At 39.8% G+C, this 22,454-nt stretch overlaps 1 protein-coding gene across 4 annotated transcripts; it reads left to right on the top strand.

Annotated features, from left to right (window-relative positions):
• Positions 1 to 6,175: 6,175 nt before the first annotated feature.
• On the top strand, positions 6,176 to 22,212 carry LOC106922916 (rhombotin-1). 4 transcript variants are annotated; one of them, XM_088006562.1, is made up of 6 exons: positions 6,177 to 6,718; positions 9,010 to 9,223; positions 19,227 to 19,352; positions 19,725 to 19,833; positions 20,359 to 20,402; positions 21,606 to 22,212. In XM_088006562.1, exons 1-4 carry the CDS (start codon positions 6,697 to 6,699, stop codon positions 19,828 to 19,830), a joined length of 468 nt encoding a protein of 155 aa, XP_087862688.1. In that variant the 5' UTR covers positions 6,177 to 6,696; the 3' UTR covers positions 19,831 to 19,833; positions 20,359 to 20,402; positions 21,606 to 22,212. The 4 variants fall into 4 exon arrangements, with proteins under 4 accessions (XP_014851160.1, XP_087862688.1, XP_014851159.1 ...); XM_014995673.2 differs by having other exon boundaries at positions 21,603 to 22,212; XM_014995674.2 differs by lacking the exon at positions 20,359 to 20,402 and having other exon boundaries at positions 6,176 to 6,718.
• Positions 22,213 to 22,454: the final 242 nt, after the last annotated feature.

Genomic DNA, 22,454 nt, shown 5'->3' with positions numbered 1-22,454 from the left:
AAAAATAGCCCGACCAAGGTGGAAAAAGTATGAAGCAATTTCCACAAACAAATTAGTTGAAGGTTTTCCACTAGATGGCAGCACAGATATCAAAACACGTTGTGATTTTTTTGGAAGGGGGAGTTAATGATTCCTTGTTCTTGGTACTTGATAAACCGTGTAATAGAGTAATTTAAGAATTTAAAAGCCATTTTCAAGCACGAGTCACAGCAGATAAAGTATAACTACATCAATCATGGCTGCATTCTACTGAAGAGAGGCCATTTCCAGACATTTAGATGATCTGGACCCAAAAACGTTTCTTCCTTCGTTTATTTGTCACTTATTTTTGTGCATAGAACAAATCTGAAAATCAATGGAATTGTTTCAGAAGGGACGAACAGGACACGATATGAGGTTCCACAAGGCAATGAAGAATTACAAGTGGAAGAAAATAACACGCCAGAGGAAAGAAAAATGGATTAGAACATAAACAGTCCCCAAGAAATGATCTATGGCTCTGTATAAATACTCGCAATTTCTATTTTCCCCTTTTGTCAAATAGATGATCACCTTGTCTTTGAAAACAATACAAAGGGCTGCAAAATGAGTTTTCAAAGATTTAGTCACAAAATGACAAAGAAATAGTAAATGTATCCAAAAAACAACTGTACAAAACTTCACACCCCTTCAACTTTTACTTTTACTGTTTTCTGTTGGGATCACATCTAGTACACAAAACAGAAACTGGTGGAAAATTTTGAAGCAAATATAAAATATAAATAAGTTTTCTTGTTTCAAATAAAAGGTGCTGTGCACATTTGTAGTTAAACCCACCTTACCCTTAGAAAACACACACATTACTGTCAGTTTCCTTTAGAAGTCATCTAATTACCAAACAGAGCCCACCTGTGTGCAATTATCTATCATAAATCCAGCTGTTTTGTGAAAGCTTCACAGGTTTTGTTGGACAACATTAGAGAACAAATGGCATCTTGAGGAACAAAGCAGACAGAGAGAAGGTTGTGGAGAAGTTTAAAGCACAGTTGATTATAAAAATCAAATCAAAATAAAATGTAAAGCTTTGAACGTCCCACGCAGCACCGACTGTGTTTTCATTACAAATGTGTGCAAAACTTTGTAGATATTCTGCTAAAGTAAAAGAAAAAAAACTAAACATGAGTGCTGTATTTCTATTGAACAAGAAATGCAATTAAAGTCACATATGAATAAGGCTGCGTTCAGACTGCAGCCTGAAGCGACCCAAATACGATTTTTTTAATGCAACCTGTATCTGATCTTATCTGAATATCACAGGTCAAATTTTTTCGTATGCGACCCTCATTACTTGGATGTGTGGTCACGATTTTGTGCCCCGATACAAACAAGGGGGAAGAAAAACAATGACCATGGTGGACGATAATGAGGATTAAGTTGTTAATGTGCTGCCTCCAGTCAGACAACTTCCAAATTGTAAGCTGTGCTCCACCGTTAGCATCCATGTTTACTTCCACAAACACTTTTGTAATACACTATGTAGTGTATTACACTATGTAGTACACTATGTAATATCAGTAAAGCATTGCTTTGCTGAAACTGATTATTTAGTTTTGGTAACCAGAGAAATAGTGGCTTCAGATTCCTCTCCTTGTGGTAATTTCCAGCTAAAAACATGATACTTTAAATATAATTTTCATTATCCTGAGATATAATTTGGATAAAATCCTGATTTTACCCACGCTGCTTTGTGATAACACAAACGTTCATGTTGCCTGCACAGAAACTGTGAATGTTTTCGCCCGAAAAGCTAACATGTCAGAGAACGCACAACAAACGTGGAGAAAAATCCAAATCGATTCCATTTCTCCATCTGTCTCCGTCGTCTTTCCCTTACAAAGAAAAGCGAGGAATCCAGGTGCATGGAGACGGACGCTCCGGGCCGTGGCCCCTCAGCTTCAGGTCAGTGGTCTTATTTGGCCCCCGTGTGGAGGGACAATTGCTTTCAGCTCACTCGAGGACGGCCGTCAGAACGGAGGGGACGGGATGCTGCTGAGACAACCCCCAGAACCAATCAGAAAGCCCATCGATCAGTCTCTCTTCATCACACAGCTGGTGAGCACATCCCCACTCCAATCTAAATCTCAGCAGCTCAGACTGACCGACCGACTGATGATTGGTTGGCTTCGGGAGAAGCGAATCTCCGTGGAAAAGGATCTGCGTTCATTCTCTTCTCATCAGTTCTGGCTGCTGATTTAGCTGCATTAATAAGCATTGGTTAGAACACAGACTGATTTGCTCATTTTGTTTGAAGAAGATGGAAATTTTATATAACAGTGTGGTGAAACACTTACCCTTTGGATCAACTGTCAAAAGGGCAAAAGGAAACATTTTCCTTTGTGGGAATCAGAAAGCTATGGGTTGAGGTTTTCTATTTATGTACATTGTACCATATTACATGAGTGACTGGTGATTTATTGCAGAATGTATATGAAGTTTTAAAACTAGCTGAGATGTTCTTACTCAAATTTTGAAAGGTTAAGCCCCATGACTTAAAAATCATCCAACTGCCTCCTTGAAGAACAATCTAATATTTTCCAAATGCTCTCTGAATTCTTCATGGTCTGGTTGTATTTACCCAGAATGCCCTGCTCTATAGTCCACTTGCAGCTTTTGGTGAGGTCTCCGGTCCACTTGCATCCACATATACATTTGAACCGGGCCAGGGTTTACTTCAACCAAACCGAGACATAGGTTTTTAGGCGGACCATCGTTTGCTTTTTGTTCCGCATCAGAGTTTGATTGAGCATTCACACCTCCACACTAAAGCGCAGGGCATTCTGGGTAAATACAACCAAAGTAAACGAGCAGGTCTAGCGCTAGGGGGAGAAATGGTTCGTGGCCTTCAGTCAAAGACAAAACAGAAATCCTCCGACTGCTACAATCTGACGCCACTCCAGTTTTGTTTGCATTTTATGAAGAAAGAAGTTGCGCTCAGTGTTTTCTGGGGTTTTCCTATTGTTTCCTTCAATGGCACCCTGAGGCCAGGAGGGGAACAAGTTCCTCAAGGGGTTTTACTCATTTGACACTGTGCAGTGTGAAAGCAATGGAACCGAGTCCACCAGACTACAACACCATAGTTCCTCCAAATCTTTACCACTTGTTTGGATCCCTATGATTCTGTTCATTCACAAAAGTTCTCTAACAGACCCGTGAGGCCTTCACTGAACAGCTGGAGTTTAGGTTGAGACTATTAACTACTGAATTTAGTTGTTTGCACCAGATTTCACACCACTTTTCAGATTTCTACTTGTAAAGAATTGTAAAACCAAGTACCATTTGGACACATTTGGAACTTTTTCCTAACCTGTGCATTCAGATACGTCCAGAAGGATTTAAAGACATACTAAAGTATCTTAAGGTGGAACATCTTGGGAGGACTTTCTTGTATTTTCTCCTTTAAATTTCAGCCCGTTGCTCATTAAAAATGTGCTCCAATGAGCACCGAGGCCTCTCGCGGTATTGTATCAGACAAAACGGGCCATTTTTTCTTTTTTTATACAACATGCCTAAATTTGTCTCTGCCCTTTTCACACAGAGGACATGACGGTACGCTACGGCAGATGGCCACACAGGCTTCCCATTTCCACAGACTGCTAATTAGAGCTCTAACCACAGCTCACCTTTACTGTCATCCACAGACTGCTTTTTAGTGCAATTAGACTAATGGGATCCCATGAATAGTCTGTAATGTTTAGTCTAAGCCAGCCTTTGCAATGGAGTGACTGTATGCCAAAAACGGGAGGACAAAAGAGGCCTAACACACAACAGTGGACGACAAGACCGCAACCGTGGTTACCTACAGAAAATATTTAATTAGATTCATTAATAATTGAACTAATTAGCTCCCATGTGTCTCGCAAATGAAGAGGGAGCCTTAGAGCTCCACTTGCACCTCGTCAGCTGATTAATTAGCGCGTTGATCGTTAGCCGTCTTGACGGCCTATATGCGATCAGACGAGAGGGCGGATAATGAGGAATAGTTGGTCGATGGTGCTGGTTAATTAGTGTGACCTGATCCAGGGGCCATGTTAGAACAGTTGTTTATGCTACAGCGCCTAATGAGGAGGATTTAGGGCCGGGTGATCTATTAGGGAAGCAGGCTACAGTGTTGTTTATGGATTGTGGTTAAAAAAAAAATCCCAGTAATGTTCCAGTAATCTATCAGTAGGGAGGAATAACAACGTCTGCGATGTTCAATATGAACTAAACGTTAATGCTCGACTCCCTGCGGTGTTTTCTATTAATAAATCGGCAATAAAATGGCTTAAACAGGTCTGGGATTTGAGTTCCGAGGCAATAACAACGCTTCAGCTGCGGTAGTTATGTATTTCTATCTAAATACTTCCAGGACGACGAGCCTGACGGTGGGAGGTCCGGCCATGAAAACTGTTGCCAGACCTCCCACGATCAATCATCGCTATTTCATGTGTTTCCACTGACATTAATACGACTCTGTGTCTTTTTAAAGAGAGATTTCCAGTATTTCTGGCTTCTGACTGCTTCAGGAAACAAACTGTAGACTTCCTGACAGGGAGGCCACAAAAGGGGAAATGACGGGGGGCATATCCCTTCTGCTTAGACCTTATGGAAGTAGCAAAGATGTACTATTTTTTTGCCACACAACATTTTCCCTTTTATTCTTTTATAAATAATGACAGAAGTCAGGATGAGAAATTGTTTTGAAACTGGTAAGTCTTTGATAATATATTTACAGTATAGATAAAAATAGGTTGAAATAGTGATTATATCCCGGCTTTTTTGTCACAAGTCATTCAAGGTGGTAGCAGCTTTCCAATTACTCCCATCTTGTTTGACATTTTAAAACATCAGTACAACAAAGATTGGATTGTTTTTTGTTTTTTTTTTGGTTTAAAAACAAACACAAAAAACATTCCTATTTACATTTTACTACAAGTTGCATGTTCAAGCTTGAGGTGCAAAGGGTTATATTCACCAACAAGATGGTCACTTTGCGTATAAATCATAGTGAGTGGTAGCTAGGGGGGAAAAACAACGTATTCACATCTTTGACTCTTATTTAAACAAACTCCTGCTTCCTATAAAAAACAAGAAAAACATGTCTGTTAGCTTAATTTGGCTCCCTGAATTTCCATTAATTGTGATGCAACACTGAATGGATAAGCAGTTAATAAATTCATTATTAATGAGGATAATGAATAGATTATATATCAATATATTTTTTAACATACAGCATTATACAACCTCCACTAGTCAACGTGTTATTATTACTGTGTTAAAAAGTACAAAACTTGTAAGAGTAGCTAATTATTTTTATTATGCTAAGTTGTTAGCCTGCTAACCAGTCCTACCTGGCTTACTGCTATTTCCTACATCAGTTTGCAATCATTATTTTTAAATAATTCAAGGCCAATTTTTATTGTGGGTTCCACTGAAGATAGCAAATCCAACCGGCGGTACTTCTACCAATGGACCTTGTTCTCACACAATATTTTAACTTTGACTCTCACATACCAGTAAGAGTCAGGCGATGGGGCGGAAGGGGGTGTCCCGTTCGCGTCAGTTCCTGAAAACACGAGAAAAGAACTTATAAAAGCGCTTTCAGGGTCAGTAGACCACTTGAAGGTGGGGGTCCACTCAACCCCTTCTGGAACCGCGCGCGAGGTAAAAAGCTCACAAGGGTCCATTCGACGACTGGGTTAAAAGAAACCTAAAAAAATAAAAAAAAATGGCGGTCAATTGTTTTTACCTCAGCACGGCATATACTTACAATGAAAATACTACTAGTTCTGACAAAAAAAATACAAAGAAAAAAAAACAGTAAACAAGCTAAAATAAAAACATGAACAGGAATTGGCACGCATGCGCACGAGCTCGCGCGCGTCAGCCGGCTGTGCATCTGTCGTGCTGAAAAGCTCCGGCTTTGACTACAGGGAGCCCCGGAGATAATTGGTGTCCTTGGAGTTGAATAAGCTCATTCTAAAACACCTCAGGCCCGGGCTGTCCCGGTGTGTGTGACTGTGTATTGAATAATTGATTCCAAGAGGGAGGGGCGGTTCCTATCAGATCTGAACCATAATGACTTTATATAATTAGCACGCAGGAACTGAAAAAAACAACAACAAAACATTTGACTGTGGAAGTTTTTTTTTTCTTTGAATTTTTTGCAGCGGGAGAGGCAGAGAGAGAGAGCGAGAAAGAGAGAGAGAGATAGAGAGAGAAGGGGAGGGAGGGAGGGAGCCGTGCAGAGTGTGTGCAGAGCGGCTCATTGCACTGAAGGGAACGGCCGCAGTCCGTGCAGATACAGACATACTTAAGCACTGACATCAGCCAGGACAGCACTCACACATTTAAAGGACATCTCCCCCTCGCCGAAGAGGTGACACTCGAGAAACGTCATCTGTCATCCATCCACGGACTCAGTTTTTATTATTATTATTTTTATTATTAGTAGTAAGAAGACGGAGAGTGACCGGGTTTTTTCTTCTCGTCGTTCTCCGGGGACAATGAGAAGCAGATCCGAAGTTTGAGCGACTCCAGACTGATCGCAGTCATTTACGCTCCGCTCCGAGGCTGTCCGTGTTGATTAGCGCTGTTATTTAGCAGACAGAAGGAGAAGAAGACGTTCGGGTAGTTCTGTTCTTGTTGGATCGTAGCCGCTTTTTCCTCCCCTGAAGGATGGTGCTAGACAAGGAGGAGAGTAAGTATAGAGGGATATTTGTTCCTTTTGAACTGAGATGTGGAGTGTTGAAATGTACTTTATCTGCTCAGATCTTTTCCCATAAACATAAAGCTCTATATTCCTGACTTACATCACTGGTTGTCATCAGCTGTACTTTAAAAACATTTTTTTTTACTAGGATGTGCTGGACTGCATTATCCTTTGATCTGATATGAAGTTGAATTTTCTTGCATGTCATATAAAATTAGAAATATATGAAATGGAAAAAATGAAATACTGACTCAGAATAAACGGATGTGCCTGAAATAAATATTTTATGTAAAAACAACAACAACAACAACAAAAACAAACAAAACAAAACAAAAAAAAAACCACTGGAGTTCAATAGAAAGTGGAAAATCATCCAAGCTGTTGTCAGACTGACATGTTCACCCATTCCTCCTTGCAAAAGCTCGGTCAAATTGGACGGACAGCATCTGTGAACATCGCTTTTCCAATCTTTTTAAAAATTCCTAATTAGATTTAGATCTGTACTTTGACTGGGCCTTTAACAGATGAATATGCTTTGATGTAACCCGCTCCATTGCAGCTATATGTTGAGGATTGTTGTCCTGCAGACAGTGAAAGAAAAATCTCAAGTCTTCTGCAGTCTCTGTCAGTTTTTCTTCTATGCGTCCTGCAGCACCGAAGCCTCCCCTCACCATGATGCTGCCACCACCATGTTTGCAGTGAGAATCAAGTGTTTCTTGCAGCTCTTTCATACTGTCTGCAGACATGAAGTGGGAGTCTTGAAAGCGTAGGAGTTTCTTCAGCTCAAACACTGATTGGCTGGCTCTACTTGATCTGTTTTTCTGTCCCCACACCGCTAAGTTGGACGGAGGAACTCATCAACGTTTAACCCTCCCTACTTACAAATAACTTTGAAAAATTGCTACCATTAATTATTAAATCAGCAATCTTGCAAAAGTAAATAAATAGATGATACCACAGAAGTCAGGTAGTGATATTTACAGGAGCAGTATTATGTGTTTTCCAGTCACAGAGCGCCATTTTACAGCACAGTCAAGTAACTATGTTACTTTCTGCTGTTATGAAGGTACTATTTATATCAAATTAAAAGAAATTTGACTTTATAATTTAACACCTTGACATTGGGCCTCTGTCTGTTTAAAAACTCCTGCTCTTTTTGAAACTCTGCCTTCAGGAAGTCATCACAACATGGCTCCTCTATTAACCCCTTAACAATGATTTTACCAGTGCAACACTGTGAAATAGGTCCTATAATGAGCTCAGCAGATGCACAGTTCCACCAGGTGTTTACCAATTGCTGCTGGCTAGTCTGAAGGAGCCGAGCGGGAGAGCAGTGAGGGGAGGGCTGCTCTGTGAGGCAGAAGCTCAGAAGCTTGGAAACCTCATCTCTCAGGAGGAGCTTTGTCCCCAAAGGCAGCACTAGGTCCACCCAGGAGTTTTTAACATTTTACATAATACCGTCCCTTTAAAACCAAAGAAAATAAAATGTCAGATGACACACATTAATTTTACCCAATGACTTCCTGTTATGATGGAACGCCTACGCAACGTTCATCCAATCAGTCTTTGACATTGGGATACGCCCATGATGCCTGTCCAATCGTATTGTGTCTGACTGCTCGTCCAATCGGGTATAGTTCTTCCCTTGGATATTTAGATACTTCTACCTTGCCTGCAGACATACCTACCTGGATTTGAGGAGCGCCTAACTGATTGTCCAATCAACAGATTTTTCCATTTAACCTGTGGATCTCTCCAGCTAATGCGCTAATTATCCCACCGGTCAGTTTAGGTCATGTCTTGGTAGTTTTGAAGGTGCGACCACACATTGAACAGAGCTCTGCGAGAAGCTTAAAGCATGACTTATCAAGCTTTAAGCAAAGTTATTTGAAACTTCTGCAGAACTTGACCTCTGACCTGTCTGCTGTGTTTTTTGGTCTGTATGATGCTGTCTGTTCAGTGTTGCCTAACAAACCTCTAAGGCCTTGGAAGAACAGCAGGATTTAAACTGACATCAAGTTGCACACATGTAAACTTCTTAATTCAGTTGAACTCAGTCTGTGTTGCTTCTTTTTGCTTTGCTGTAAATCCTTTTTTTGAAGAAATTTTACAAATAACTCAATTAGTTGATTCGCTACGTTTCATGTGATACTGGGAACTGGGAAGTACTGGAATTAAGTTTACTGATGCTCTATACCCTAAGGTTGAAAACTGGGGAAAAACTGGACAAATATCAGTTCTCAGGTTTCTATTTGGTCATTCTCTCTGTTTCATTTCAGGCGTGTCTGTCGTTCCTCTCCAGTCCAGAGAGAAGCCAAGAGGCTGTGCCGGCTGCAATGGGAAGATCCGGGACCGCTTCATGCTCCAGGCGTTAGACAGGTTCTGGCATGAAGACTGTCTGAAGTGTGCCTGCTGCGACTGCCGCCTGGGCCGGGTCGGCTCCACCCTGTACACCCGGGCAAATCTTATCCTCTGCCGCAGAGACTATCTGAGGTATGGCTTCCATGTGTGAAGACAGAATAACTGACTATACCATTCGCTTTTTGCTTAAGTGTCGTTTATGCAACAAAAATTAGCTGATGAATGCCCCAAATATTGACCAACCTTTAGTCCATTAGTCTTAGTAAGCCTGCATCCTTATTATGTAGAGTTATACCACATAGAAAGTCCAGTAGATTCGGTTTGATTAGGGACCAACATTGCAACATTTGCTACATTTTCAGCTGGTGCGGTTCGCTTTCAAATGAACCAAACCCTTTGAAAAAGCTGTTTCCCCTCCTCATCTGTGGTGGCACTGCTCCAAGAACCACTGAAGAAAGCGACATAAAAACCTCTGAAGGAGACACTGAGTGCAACTTCCTTCTTCACGAAATGTAAACAAAAGTTGTTGAATGGCATCAGATTTTAGATTTTCTCTTTTGTCTTTGTCAAAGAACTATAAGTCATTTGCCCTGCTAGCTCAAAACATGGGCATTTGTTTTGGTTCTATTTACCCAGAATGCCCTGTGCTATAGTCTGCTTCCTGCTTTTGGAGCCGTCTCTGGTCCAACTGGCGTTCACATGTTAATTTGAACTTCACCAGAGATCACTTCAACCGAACCACAACCTAGGTTTGTAGGTGGACGAGAGTTCGCATTTTTGGTTTGCATCAGAGTTTGATTGCGCGTTCACTCCTCCCCAAATGAACCGGACTTCCTAGGCAAATGAACAAGAGTTTGATTAAAGCAGACTAAAAAGGGCTGGTGTGAATGCAAACCGATTTTTCAGTTCTAGATGTGTTCTTCCTGTGCATGCATGTGTTCTCTCCAGGTACTCCAGCTGGACCGTCAAGTTAATTGGTCTCTTTGAAATGTCCTGAGGTGTGAGTGTGTGTGCTTAGTTGTTTATGCTGTGTGTCTCTATGTGACCCTGCCTTTCGCCCAGTTAGTGCTAGAGATATCGACCCTGCAAGGACAAGCCGGAATAGACAATGGATAGCATTTGATTATTTGCTATGGTGTTGTTCAACTTAGGCGCAAATCATACTGCAACAATTTTACATTCTTTGACACATAAACGCGCTAGAGGGTTCAAGGATTTGGGAGAAGTGACACCAAATGCAACAGTCAGCAGCGAGCTCACGCAGTTGGAAGAATGAATGCAGGAACAAAGGAGACAAGCTGCTGACCTTTTAGTATGTTTTGAGTCATTGTCAGGAAATGTAGAGTGAAGCCAGAACAGTGGGGTTGGAACTTTCTGTAGACTTACCCTTATTTTCTTAAAATGAATTAGGAAACATTTCCTCTGTTTGATTTGTTCTGCAGAGAATGGACGGAAAAAAAAAGATGTTGAAATACAGGTGTTTTGGCTTCCTCTGTAAGGGGAAACCATGAGCTTTCTTTCCAAAGGAATAAGCAACGAGAGACAGGAGGCCTGTAATGCCTGTGGATGCCTTTGTTATGCTGCTTAATGTTGGTCAGTCCTTGTCTCTGTTTAGCACAGTAACACATGTTGAATGTTTTTAGCCTATAGGGCGTGTCCAAATTTAGGCTAAACCAAGACATTGAAAGTCAGACTTGGTTAGAGAATTTGGTCAACCTCAAACACATTTCAACCACATTTAGACACCAACATGTTGACGTCTTTTCTCCTTTCTCCTTTTATACCGCCAATACAAAAATGGTGGGCAACGTTGATTCTCTCCAATGAAAGTTTCCCAATGGAGATGGAAGCTTGTTAGAGAAGCATGTGGCAAAAGCATTAAGACCACAAAAAAGCAATTTTTGTGCGTTTTCAGGAAATGTATGTGCTGTGTTAGGTAAAAGTAGGTTCAAACTTAGGTAATGCAGATTTGGAAGTTTTAGTATTAGCTAGCTTAAGGTAATCCTGTCAGCTTGGTCAGTTAGCTCTCTATGCTTAGCTAACAATCTTCATATATCATATATTTGCTGTTTTTGGAAAGTAGAACATGATTAACTCACTAACGAAAAGTAAACAATTGTTATGTTTTTCTTTCAAACAAAGGAGGAATGAACAAATAAAATACTTTTTAGCTGTCTTGGTAAAAATATATAAGTAAATAGCAGCTTGTTAGCTGCTATGTACTGGTAAAGAATCATATATGTATATGGCAGGCAAAGCTCACCAAGATCGGTGTCCCTTATTTTCATTTCTGAAAGGTGGCGTTCCTAGCATAGCATGGAATAAAGACAGAAGAAACAATAATAACTCAATTCTTTGTAGGTTTTCAGGGAAAATATTAGCTTACGGTTATGGTAATTGCAGACATTCCCTTGTTTCCCGCAGAGGTTTTGTTTTTGCTGTCTAGCTAGCAGTGTCACACCTACTTATCTCTATGCTAAACCTAGCTAACACCCGAGAGACAATTAACTTAGCCTACTTTCTCTGAGGTGAGCGAAGCTAAATATCTTATGGTTTGGACTTCTTTGGTTTTATGTTTGTCAAGAAAATGAATACATATCTAGCTGCCAAAATACATTAATGTTAAAAAGCTAATTAAATCTTTTTCCATACACAAGTTGATTAAAAGGAAAACAATAATTTGTTGCACAGGTCTGAATTTACTCTAGATTTTCTCTAATCCATGCAAGGTTTTGTACTCAAATATATACACAGCCTAAATCTCTCTAAATCCTTTAATAAGTGGTGCTGATGGTTGTAGAATGTGTTTAACTTGAAAAGGCCAAGTCCCATTAACTTCTGACTGGTGATGATGACTGCTTGCAGATGGTAGATTCTGTGTTGCTATAAAAAAAGATTTCCTTGACAGGACTGATTGGACTGAGAAATAATCAAGTTGGGAAAGTTCTTCAAATCCAGTTTAGAAAAAAAGCAAATCCCAAATAAGCAGTCCAAACAATAAGTGATTTGTTTAAGTCAACACGATGTCAAGGCCTGCAGGACAACCAAAAATGTCTCAAATGTAAGAATAAAAATTGGATGTTTGGGAACCACCCAGGCTCTAATTTGCTATAAATTGAAGCTTGCTTAAATACAAGTGTCACTGGCCTCTGTCTCCAAGGAGCTTTGTCAAAATGAGCCCCTCTCTGAAATGCCTCTGACTGTTCAAGCTAAGTCAGCAATATTGCGTCTGCATATAAGCTTTATAAAATCAACTCGATTGAATACGATCATTATTTTAAAAAAATAAATAAAAATCCTCAGTAGACTCAAACGTATCCACCCACTTCTTATTTTTTCAAAATTATTGAAGTGTTGTAAAATCATCCCAACCTGGTTGGAATAAATCATCCCAAGTTAATGTAGTTTTCATCCTAGAGACGAGTGATCAAACTCAAAACTTGGGGGTAGTAACCTGGATCTTCACAAACACATAAAGAGAGTTACAAAGTCAGCCTTCTATCACCTGAAGAACGTTTACAGAATTAAAGAACTAATATGATTTGGTCTGATATTGTATGGAGTCAGTATCGGTATCGCCCAGTGCTGAACGATGTGATATCGGCATCGTATCGGAAGTGAAAAGGTTGTGTCGGAACACCCCTAGTTTGAAGTCATGTCATTCTCTTTCCATTTATTATATTATGTTTTTATGGCGCAAGGAACTCTGAACTGCCTTATTGCTGAAATGTGCTGTGCAAAAAAACTTGACTTCACTGAACACAACGGTGCCAAATGCAGTATTTGAATCAACAGGATTTTATAAAACTGGCTGGTCCGAAGGTCACACCCCAAAACAATTTCTCCACCAAATTAGCAACGTGTGGAGTCAGGTCAGCAGCTAGAACTCCTGATTTCTCAGCCCCCGATGCCGAACCCATGTGTTAGTCTCATGTACAATCCAGCTGGATTTTGTTGGAGCTAAGTCGCTCATTAGCCGCGCTGCACTTAGGAGACCAAAACCCCTTTTGACAGTTAAATTGGCTAGATTGCCTCCTGTTTCCCTCATCATTGCAAGGGTGCAGACCAAAAGCCTTTGAAGAGCTGGATTAAAACCATGTGATTTCTTTTAATTGGACCATTAGTGGAGAATTAGCATTGAGCTTCGTAGCCTCGTTAAGGAGAAGGGGGGAGGAAAAAAAAACCCACCAGGTGCCTGTGAAGGACTCACACTCGTTAGATCAGAACATTCTGGTAATTAAGGCTCGCTTTTGTTCCCGCATTAGTCACTCATTTGATGACGTTTTTCAGTTGTTGTCTCGGGCTGTGGGATACAAATTCTCCTTTCTTTCCCCCCTTTCTTTCCCTCTTCTACCACGAATGTCAGGGATTTTTTTTTTCTTCCAAATGCTTTCTCTTTGACCTCCCCCTTTTTTTTTTTTACGTGGCCTCTAATGGAATATGGAAATCAGTCGTGGCCACTTGTCTTCATGCATGTTAGGCTCCGAGGGAGCCGTTTGTTCGTTCTGTTGGAGGTGAGTGAGAGGTGAAGCCATCTGCAGTTGGCCAGAGCCAGAGCGTTTTAAAGCCCTACAGAGTTACAACCCCTGGCAAAAAGTATGGAATCACCAGTGTTGGAGGAGCAGTCATTCAGACATTTCATGCTGTAAAACAAACTCGGATCAAAAACATGACACAATATTAAGGTCATTCCAAAGTGCAACTTGTTGGCTTTCAGGAACACTCAAAGAAATGAAGAGAAAACATTGTGGAAGTCAGTGAATGATACTTTTATTGACCAAACACAGGGAAATAAATATGGAATCACTCAATTCTGAGGAAAAAAGTATGGAATCATGAAAAACACATAAACAAAAGACCATTCAAAATACATCACTAGTATTTAGTTGCACCATCTTTGGCTTTTATAACAGCTTTTAGTCTCTGAGGCATGGACTTGATGAGGGACAAACAGTATTTGGTGCCTACTCTCTTTGATAGCAGTTGCCAGATCAGCTTTGCAGGTTGGAGCCTTCTTGTGGAACATTTTTTTCAATCTCCACCACAGGTTTTCTATTGGGTTGAGATCTGGACTATTTGCAGGCCATGACATCGACTGAATGTGTCTTTCTTCAAGGAATGCCTTCACTGTTTTTGCCCTATGGCACGATGCATTGTCATCTTGGAAAATTATTTCATCATCTCCAAACATCTGTTCAATTGAAGGGATGAGAAAACTGTCCAAAATGTCAATGTAAACTTGTGCATTGATAGAAGAATTAACCACAGTCATCTCCCCAGTGCCTTTGCCTGACATGCAGCCCCATATCATCAAGGACTGTGGAAATTTGGTTGTTTTCTTCAGGCAGGCCTCTTCATAAATCTCACTGGAACGGCACCAAACAAAAGTTCCAGCATCATCACCTTGTCCAATGCAGATTCTTGACTCATCACTGAAGACAACTTTCATCCAGTCATCCACAGTCCATGATTGCCTCTCCTTAGCCCATCGGAATCTTGTTCTTTTATGGTTAGGTGTCAATGCTGGTTTTCATTTAGCTTTCCTGTATTGAAATCCCACCTCCTTTAGGCGATTTCTTACGGTTCGGTCACATACATTGACTCCAGCTTCCTCCCATTTATGCTTCATCTGTTTAGTTGTACTTTTTTGGTTTTCAAGACAAATGACCTTTAGTTGTTTGTCTTGACGCTTTAATGTCTTTCTTGGTCTACCAGTACGCTTGGCTTTAACAACCATTCCATGCTGTTTGTGTTTGGACCATATCTTGGATACAGCTGACTGTGAACAGCCCACATCTTTAGCAACCATGCGTGAAGGGTTACCTTCTTCAAGAAGTTTCACAATCCTCTCTTTTGTTTCAAGGGACATTTCTCTTGTTGGAGTCATGGTTCTCGCCACTCCACTTCGTCCAGCAGCCCTCCAAGGTGTCATGACTGCAGGTGTTTTGAACTGCACACTAACGGGCACATCTAATCTGGGGCAGGTGTCCATTTAGGGAAAGGAAATAGACTGGGTGTGTCCTTTTTTCTACCTCCAATTTGAGTGATTCCATACTTTTTTCCTCAGAATTGAGTGATTCCATATTTATTTCCCTGTGTTTGGTCAATAAAAGTATCATTCACTGACTTCCACAATGTTTTCTCTTCATTTCTTTGAGTGTTCCTGAAAGCCAACAAGTTGCACTTTGGAATGACCTTAATATTGTGTCATGTTTTTGATCCGAGTTTGTTTTACAGCATGAAATGTCTGAATGACTGCTCATCCAACACTGGTGATTCCATACTTTTTGCCAGGGGTTGTAGTTCCCAGGTAGTTCACTTGTTGCTTTAAAGGAAAATGTTCAGATCCTGCACTCTTCCACGTTAAAATCAGTAACATTTCATTTTTTATTTTTTATTTTTTTTAGAAAAAGACCTGATAAAGTGAAGCCATTAAGAAAAAAAACACCCTCAATATCATACAGCCACATATCAGAGGAAGCAGAGTGTTGATGAGAGCAGAAAAGAATCCTTGAGCTTGTCTTCGTGAAATGTTGGCAGAAGAGCAACAACGTTGTTAAAATATGGGAGCATGCTCATTTTAATCCAGGCTTGCTGGCTGCTTTGCTCGGCCTTTAATCACACTGTATACCCCGATGGAAAGAAAGAAAGAAAAAAAAAGCCCCCAACCACAAGATTTCTGGCCAGCTGTTTCTGACTAAAATCGGACATAAATAAAACCGTCCCGAGCAAAGCGAGGAATATTCTGCAGAGGAATAAGAGACTGGAAGTGCGGTGCCTTGCTAAAGTATTTGCACCCCTTGAACTTTGGTCACGTTGCTACTGCAAACCTTAATGCAGTTTATTGGGATTTTATGAGACAGACTAACATTATGTAGGACATGATTATGAAGGGGAAGTGGAACCCTAACCCAAGATGGAAATCTATAAAGTGGGGCACGCCTTTGTTTTTCAGCCCGACCTTATTCTGGCACCGCCAAGCAAAATCCAGAGCAACCAATCGTCCGACTTTATTAAAAAAATTAAACATTTATTGTACCATTTATCAACTGTTGTGAAAAATTATTGTGATAAGAACTTGGATTTATCGTTGCCTTGATCAATTCCAATTACTGATGTTAAATAAGAAACAAAAGTGATGGTATCATTGGAAATATTAAAATAACTAATTTCTGCACTGTTTGTTCCCTAAGAGCATCAATACACTGAAAATATGATTAAATGCAGTTACTGTGTGCTGGTTAGTGATATAAATCTTCCTCTCATAAGACTGTTTGAAATTGAAATGTTTTTCACAGTCAGCTACCTAAAAAGAAGCAACAACATTGTTATCATATTAGTATTATAAAACATCATGAGAAAATTCAATATCATCCACCGCTAGTCGCAAAACAACAATATTATATCGTTTATCGCAATAATTGCAGGCACAATTTGTTATCGTGACAATCTAACTCACCGGTTAGAATGAACACCAAAGAACAAATGAAGCAGAAAGGTCAGGAGCAGAGTTGTGGAGAAATGTATGTCAAAGTTACATTGTGAAACCTGTTGACAGTATATGGATTCCCATTTACCAACAACGTTTTTAGTATTTATCTTAGTTTTGGAGCAACTAGAACCAGAAACAGTGGCCTACTTTTTCCTCAAAAGCAAATCGTACTTCTCAAATAAGAAAACAACCTACAAAAATGTAGAAACTGTGGATCCATTTTGTACAAAAATCAGTCAGACTATTTTTCTTAGTTTTAGTAACATTTAAATAAAATAAAGGTACCAAAAGTTTGTCTTAGAAATGTTTTATTAAAAAAAGTATAATTTTTGTGTCCCCAAGTGCTTTCAACTTAACGACTTTGACCCTCAGGACATAAACCTCTTGGTTTTAGATGAAAAAAAACAAAAACTTTTTGACTGGCCCAGTCAAAGTCCAGACCTATATTTAATTAAATATGTATGACAAGACTTGGAAATTGCTAACAGTGGAGGCTCTTCACTCAGTCTGACTGAGATTGATTCGTTTTGTAAAGAACAGTGTGGGAAAATCTCAGCATCTAGACGTGTAAACCTGGTACAAGCACACACCAAAACCTGGTTCTAGAACAAGTCACTTTTAGTCACTTTTTAGCGACTCAGCACATACAATCTGTCACATACAATACCAAACAGAAGACATTATAGTTTTGTGTTGAAACGTGACAAGCTGCTCAGATCAGCAGTGGTCTGAGCAGCGGATGATGAGCTGCTGAACACCCGACTGATGAAAGTCACTGTTACCCTGTGAGTGAGGACAGTGGCAGCACCGGCACCTCAGGGCTGCCACTTCTGAAACAATCCTGTCGTCCACCAGTTTTCAACATGTGCAAACATTAACCATTTTCCACTTCCAAGCTTGGGAGTCGGGGGGCCGTTTCGTTTTTCTTTTATTGCGACCTGCAATGGGACAACTTGGAGGATGAGTGGATGATAAATTTAATGGTTTGCAGCAGTTTTTTTTTGTTTTTTTTAACAACGTAGAGTGCAGTTTCTTTTTATGAGAAGCTCATCCCATCATGTTCCCATAATTACAATTTGGATGTTGATTTGAGTCCCTTTCTCACACTTGGCTGCGTATACAGATGATGTGATTAGACGACTCTGGTGAGTAATCTGGGAGAAATGCAGATCACCCCTAGAAAGAAAGCAGTAAATTGGTTATCTGGAGATGGTGGATTAGCAACATCTGTGCTGCTCACTGAAACACACAAGCAAGTTTTTAACACCCTTACTTTCTTCATAGTTGACTGAAAAAGTATTTACACCCCTTAAAGTGTTTGGTAATTTGTCATGTTTCTACCACGAACGTGAGTTTTAACAGTATTTGAGTGTCAACAATAACAAAATAAAAAAAACATTTAACTTTTACAGTCACATTGTTAGAAATGTCCTTCCAAATTGAAGCCTGTTTTGTTTAGGTCCCAGTGTGTCTTTAGTGGGTGAAAAACTACAAATACTCCAAAGACGATGCTGGCTTCTTCTCCAGCTTGGTGTTTTAGGACCAGGTTGTCTTTCATTTGAAATCTTTTTATTTCATAACATCACTCTGAGCCCAAGGTTTATTTATATATTTATTTATTTTTAAAAAGTATTAATTCGAGAAAGCTCTGCCCAGATTAATTTTTTAGCCATATTGGCCTTCTGTGGAGCTGTGCTACTCCTCTAGAGTTACCATGAGCCTCTTGGCTGCTTCTCTGACTAAAGCTCTCCTAGCCTGACTTGTCAGTTCATGCGGACGGAGACATCTTGGAAGGTTCACAACAGGATTGTCCTAATTTGATGCTAATATTGGAAATCGTTTTGATATCAGCCAAAAAACGAGTATGGATTTAGTTTTTCATGACTCTAGCAAACATCTAACCGAACATCTTTCTCAATACTGGAAATAAATAACATACATGGAAGTATGGGTGTAGGATATGGACTTAAAGTTTTATCACCATAGTTTGTGGTAGTATCACGATAACAATAAAAGTGATAACTGTTTATTGTTTCTTTTGAAGGGGAACAGCAACTATAGCCACACAAACACAAATACTGCTCATGGAAAACATTCGCATTTGTAACATGTTTCTTCAGGATGCCAGTCACATAAAAAAATAGATCTGTATTGCTGAGCTTCACACCATAACAGCATTTAATCATATTTTCACATTTATTGATATTTAAAGACTTCATTGAGCAGACGGTGGAGAAGTTAGCAAACACAGCAAATCCGATAATCCAGACATTTTGGAGGCTTTTAAGCATCATTAATTAGAATGTATTGTTAAACGATGCATCAAAATTCTTATCGTGATAAAAAATGTATCGGGATAAAAGATAAACACGATACTTTTTTGTTTTCTTTTCTACTCAACTATCCACCACCTACTTTCTGCTGTCCTGTCACGTAAAATCACAACAAAACACACATAAAGCCTTTCGTTGTAATGTTTCGAAAGGATTGGAGGGGGAAAAAACACAAAAGTACAAGACGGTACAAATTCCTCTGCAGACCAGCTTATATTGTGTTTCCCCCACACCGCAGCTCTTTGGTGAAATGCATCCATGTGCGCGCCCAGATTAAAGGCCCGCGTGTCGCCCTGCTCTCCCTCTGCAGGCTCTTCGGGGTGACGGGGAACTGTGCAGCCTGCAGTAAGCTGATCCCTGCCTTTGAGATGGTGATGAGAGCCAGAGACAACGTCTACCATTTAGACTGCTTTGCCTGTCAGCTCTGCCGCCAGAGGTAAGATTAGGGGAGCAATTAGCCAGGGAGATCAAATTCAGTTGACTTATCTGGAAGGTGCACTGGTGAGCACACTATTAGTGCAGGCGTAATCACAACTTGATTAAATCCACAGCGGAGAAAGAAAGAAAGGAAGGAAGAAAAAAAAAAAAACCTCGAAGGGTTAAAGACTTTGTTTGACACTTGAATAGTTAATCAGGGCCGTGGCTATGCAAGATTAATTTTCTGATTATAATAGCAGTAGATGTATGCGGTATGAAATTATGCCTGGAAAAAAAAAAAGAAAACATTCTCGTGGGAAAACCTCGCGATTCATTTGAGATGCGGCGAGAAGCAGGAGCCGGTTCATATTTTGATTGTTTCTCTCTGCAGATTCTGCGTGGGAGACAAGTTCTTCCTCAAGAACAACATGATCCTGTGCCAGCTGGACTACGAAGGAGGCCATCTTAATGGAGGCTCTGACAGACAGCCACAATGAGAGGTAATATTCTGATAACAGTGAAGCGCAGTCCCACACAGCTGTGCTGACAGTTTGGACCAAACCATCCGTGAGATATCGTGACAGTGTTATTCCCCCCCAACGCCTCCCAAATAAGACCATATGTAGATATGATACTTCACACGAGAGACTGAAACTCCTCAGAGGAGAAGAAATTTGAATTTGGATGGTTTGTGAATTGAAAGGAAGGGAGTGCGTGCTTTTGACGAACTGAAAAAAAAAAGTAAATGTGTGATATTTCAGATTACCTTTTGGTTGCAATTACAGCTGCAAATCTTTTTATGGTTTTGTCTCTGCCAGCTTTGCACATCTGGAAACTGGAAGTTTTGCCTCTTCCCTTTTGAAAAATAGCTGAAGCTCAAACTACATGCAGAGCATCTGTATACAGTAAATTTTAAGTGTTGCCACAGACTTTCAGTATAACTGGACTTTGACAGGGCCATTAAAAAACATGAGAATGTTGTGATTTAAACCCTCTTGTTGTGTGTCTGGCTTTCTGTTTGGAAGGGAAAACTTTGCCACAACCTGAGCTCTAACGCCGCCTCAAACAGGTTAGCACCTTCCATCTTCTTCTCTGCTCTCTCAATGTTTCGCTGAGGAGATGTTGTTGTCAGGAATGCATTTTACAAACAGGATAAGCATAATTTGCTGCTCAGCATCACAGGTGGAGAACATCAGAAGAGGAAGCAGAACCAATGCACAAACAGTCCCATCAACTTCTTAAGCCGATAACCAAAACTCTTAACACAGACGTCAAACTTTATTCACCTGAAAGTTTTGCAAAACAGCTAAGTTATTAGTTATTAGTTATAATTTATCTGGCAAAATGAAACAAAGTGAGCTAAGCATTTTCAGAGCTAGCAAAAACACTAAAGTGCTAAATGAAAAATTAGACCATGAACATAAACGTCTAACTACGTGAATTTGTAACAGTTGGTAACCAAAAGTTTAACACAGACGTCAAACTTTATTCAACTGAACGTTTGCAAAGCAGCCTAGTAAATTAGGAAAATAGAGGTTAGCAGAAGCTAAGTGCGCTAAACATTTCTAAAGTTAACAAAAAAGCTATAAAGTGCTAAAAGAAACATTTTTATTCTATTATTAACGCATTAGAGAAAGTCCCCCCGCCCCCTACTGAGTTTAGATAGACCATCATGCCTTGCTGGGTTTGTAGTTTTGCTTTGTCTGCTCTGTTCCTGCTTCTATCATGAAATCACTCACAAAGTGACTCCGTTTACCACTTACTGGGATTTATTTAGGACTCAGAGTAAAGAGGCCGCTAAATACAAAGACCCACCACACTTTTCAGATTTTTATTTGTAAAATCTTTTGAAAATAGAGTATCACTCTTTTTCCACTCTGCAATTCTGTGCACATTTGTGATGGACTATCATATAAAATACCAACAAAATGCGCAGAAATCTTTGGTTCTAAAAGTGCAAAGGTCTCTGGAGAATTATTAGTTTCACTCCATGTAAGAGTGGAAGGTGCTGCAGTTCCTTCCAATGTGTTCAAATCTGGAAATGAGTTCCAAATCTATAAAGTTTTATATTGGTGGAAGAAAAGTTGGATGACACTAAAAAAAAATAAATAAAAAAAGTTAGAATAGTTATTGTGTTGGGAAATGTTTCTTAAATAAGGGGTCTAGGGAGTATATTACGGCAGAAAAACACTTGTGAAGTGTTTTTTTCTTCTTCTTTTTCGCTGCTGCAAAGTGACCTGAGGATCTTTTATATTTTCTTCTCTCACAGCAGATCTGGAGAGGGACCACTGAGAGCCAGCTGGACCATGAAACTCACAGCAGCACACTGCTCATCAGCTTCTCGCTTCAAACTGAACTCTGAAGAATGTAAAAGAAAAAACAAAAGAAAGAAAGAAAGAAAAGAAAAAGAAGAAAATCTCCGATTGGACACATTCGCCGCGGCCGATGTTTGAACTCTTTGCTGCAGAGCTGCGTGGTTAGTTCCCTAAAAAACTGACCATTCCGATCAGATGAGCTCGAGGTCAGCCAGGAAGTGAAACTGGAGAAACTGTGAGGAGGACGTTTCCCACAATGCTTTTTATGGACTGCGAACTGGAGCGTTGCGGATTCTGACAATAATTTGAGGAGTTTGTTTAAAAAAATAACAACAACAGCAAAAAATTGATACAACAGACGAATGAAGTGAGTCAGGAAAGGAATCAGGAGCTCGAAGACTGCCGGATTCTCCTGGCTGTCATTTTTGGAGGAAAACAAAATAATAATAATAATAATAATAACAGTAAAATAAAACTTAGATTTACAGCCCACTTTAATTATATTCAAACTGTTTCCCTTGCTGCTTTTTATTTCTTGATTTATTAAACTGGAATTATATCACAGTTTGTCTGCCTTTTATTTATGTTATGTACCAACATTACTACATGTGACATCATAGGGTCACTTTAGGTCAAAGACAGGATTGCTTGTTCTGCAAGAATAAAATCCTACAGAAAAGGTCAAATAGAAATATATCTGAACATACACTAGATAGCGCTCTTCACTTATTATACCCAGATTTAACGGACAGGGATGGACTTGCTTTGTAACATTGAAATTATTGTTAAAAAACAAAAACAGAATG

The sequence above is a fragment of the Poecilia mexicana genome, unplaced genomic scaffold (genome assembly GCF_051168715.1).
Source record: "Poecilia mexicana isolate PSO_F unplaced genomic scaffold, ASM5116871v1 scaffold_6, whole genome shotgun sequence".
In the NCBI taxonomy this organism is placed as follows: domain Eukaryota; kingdom Metazoa; phylum Chordata; class Actinopteri; order Cyprinodontiformes; family Poeciliidae; genus Poecilia; species Poecilia mexicana.
Note: the sequence above shows the minus strand (reverse complement) of the source record. Positions and strands in the feature narration are given on the sequence as shown.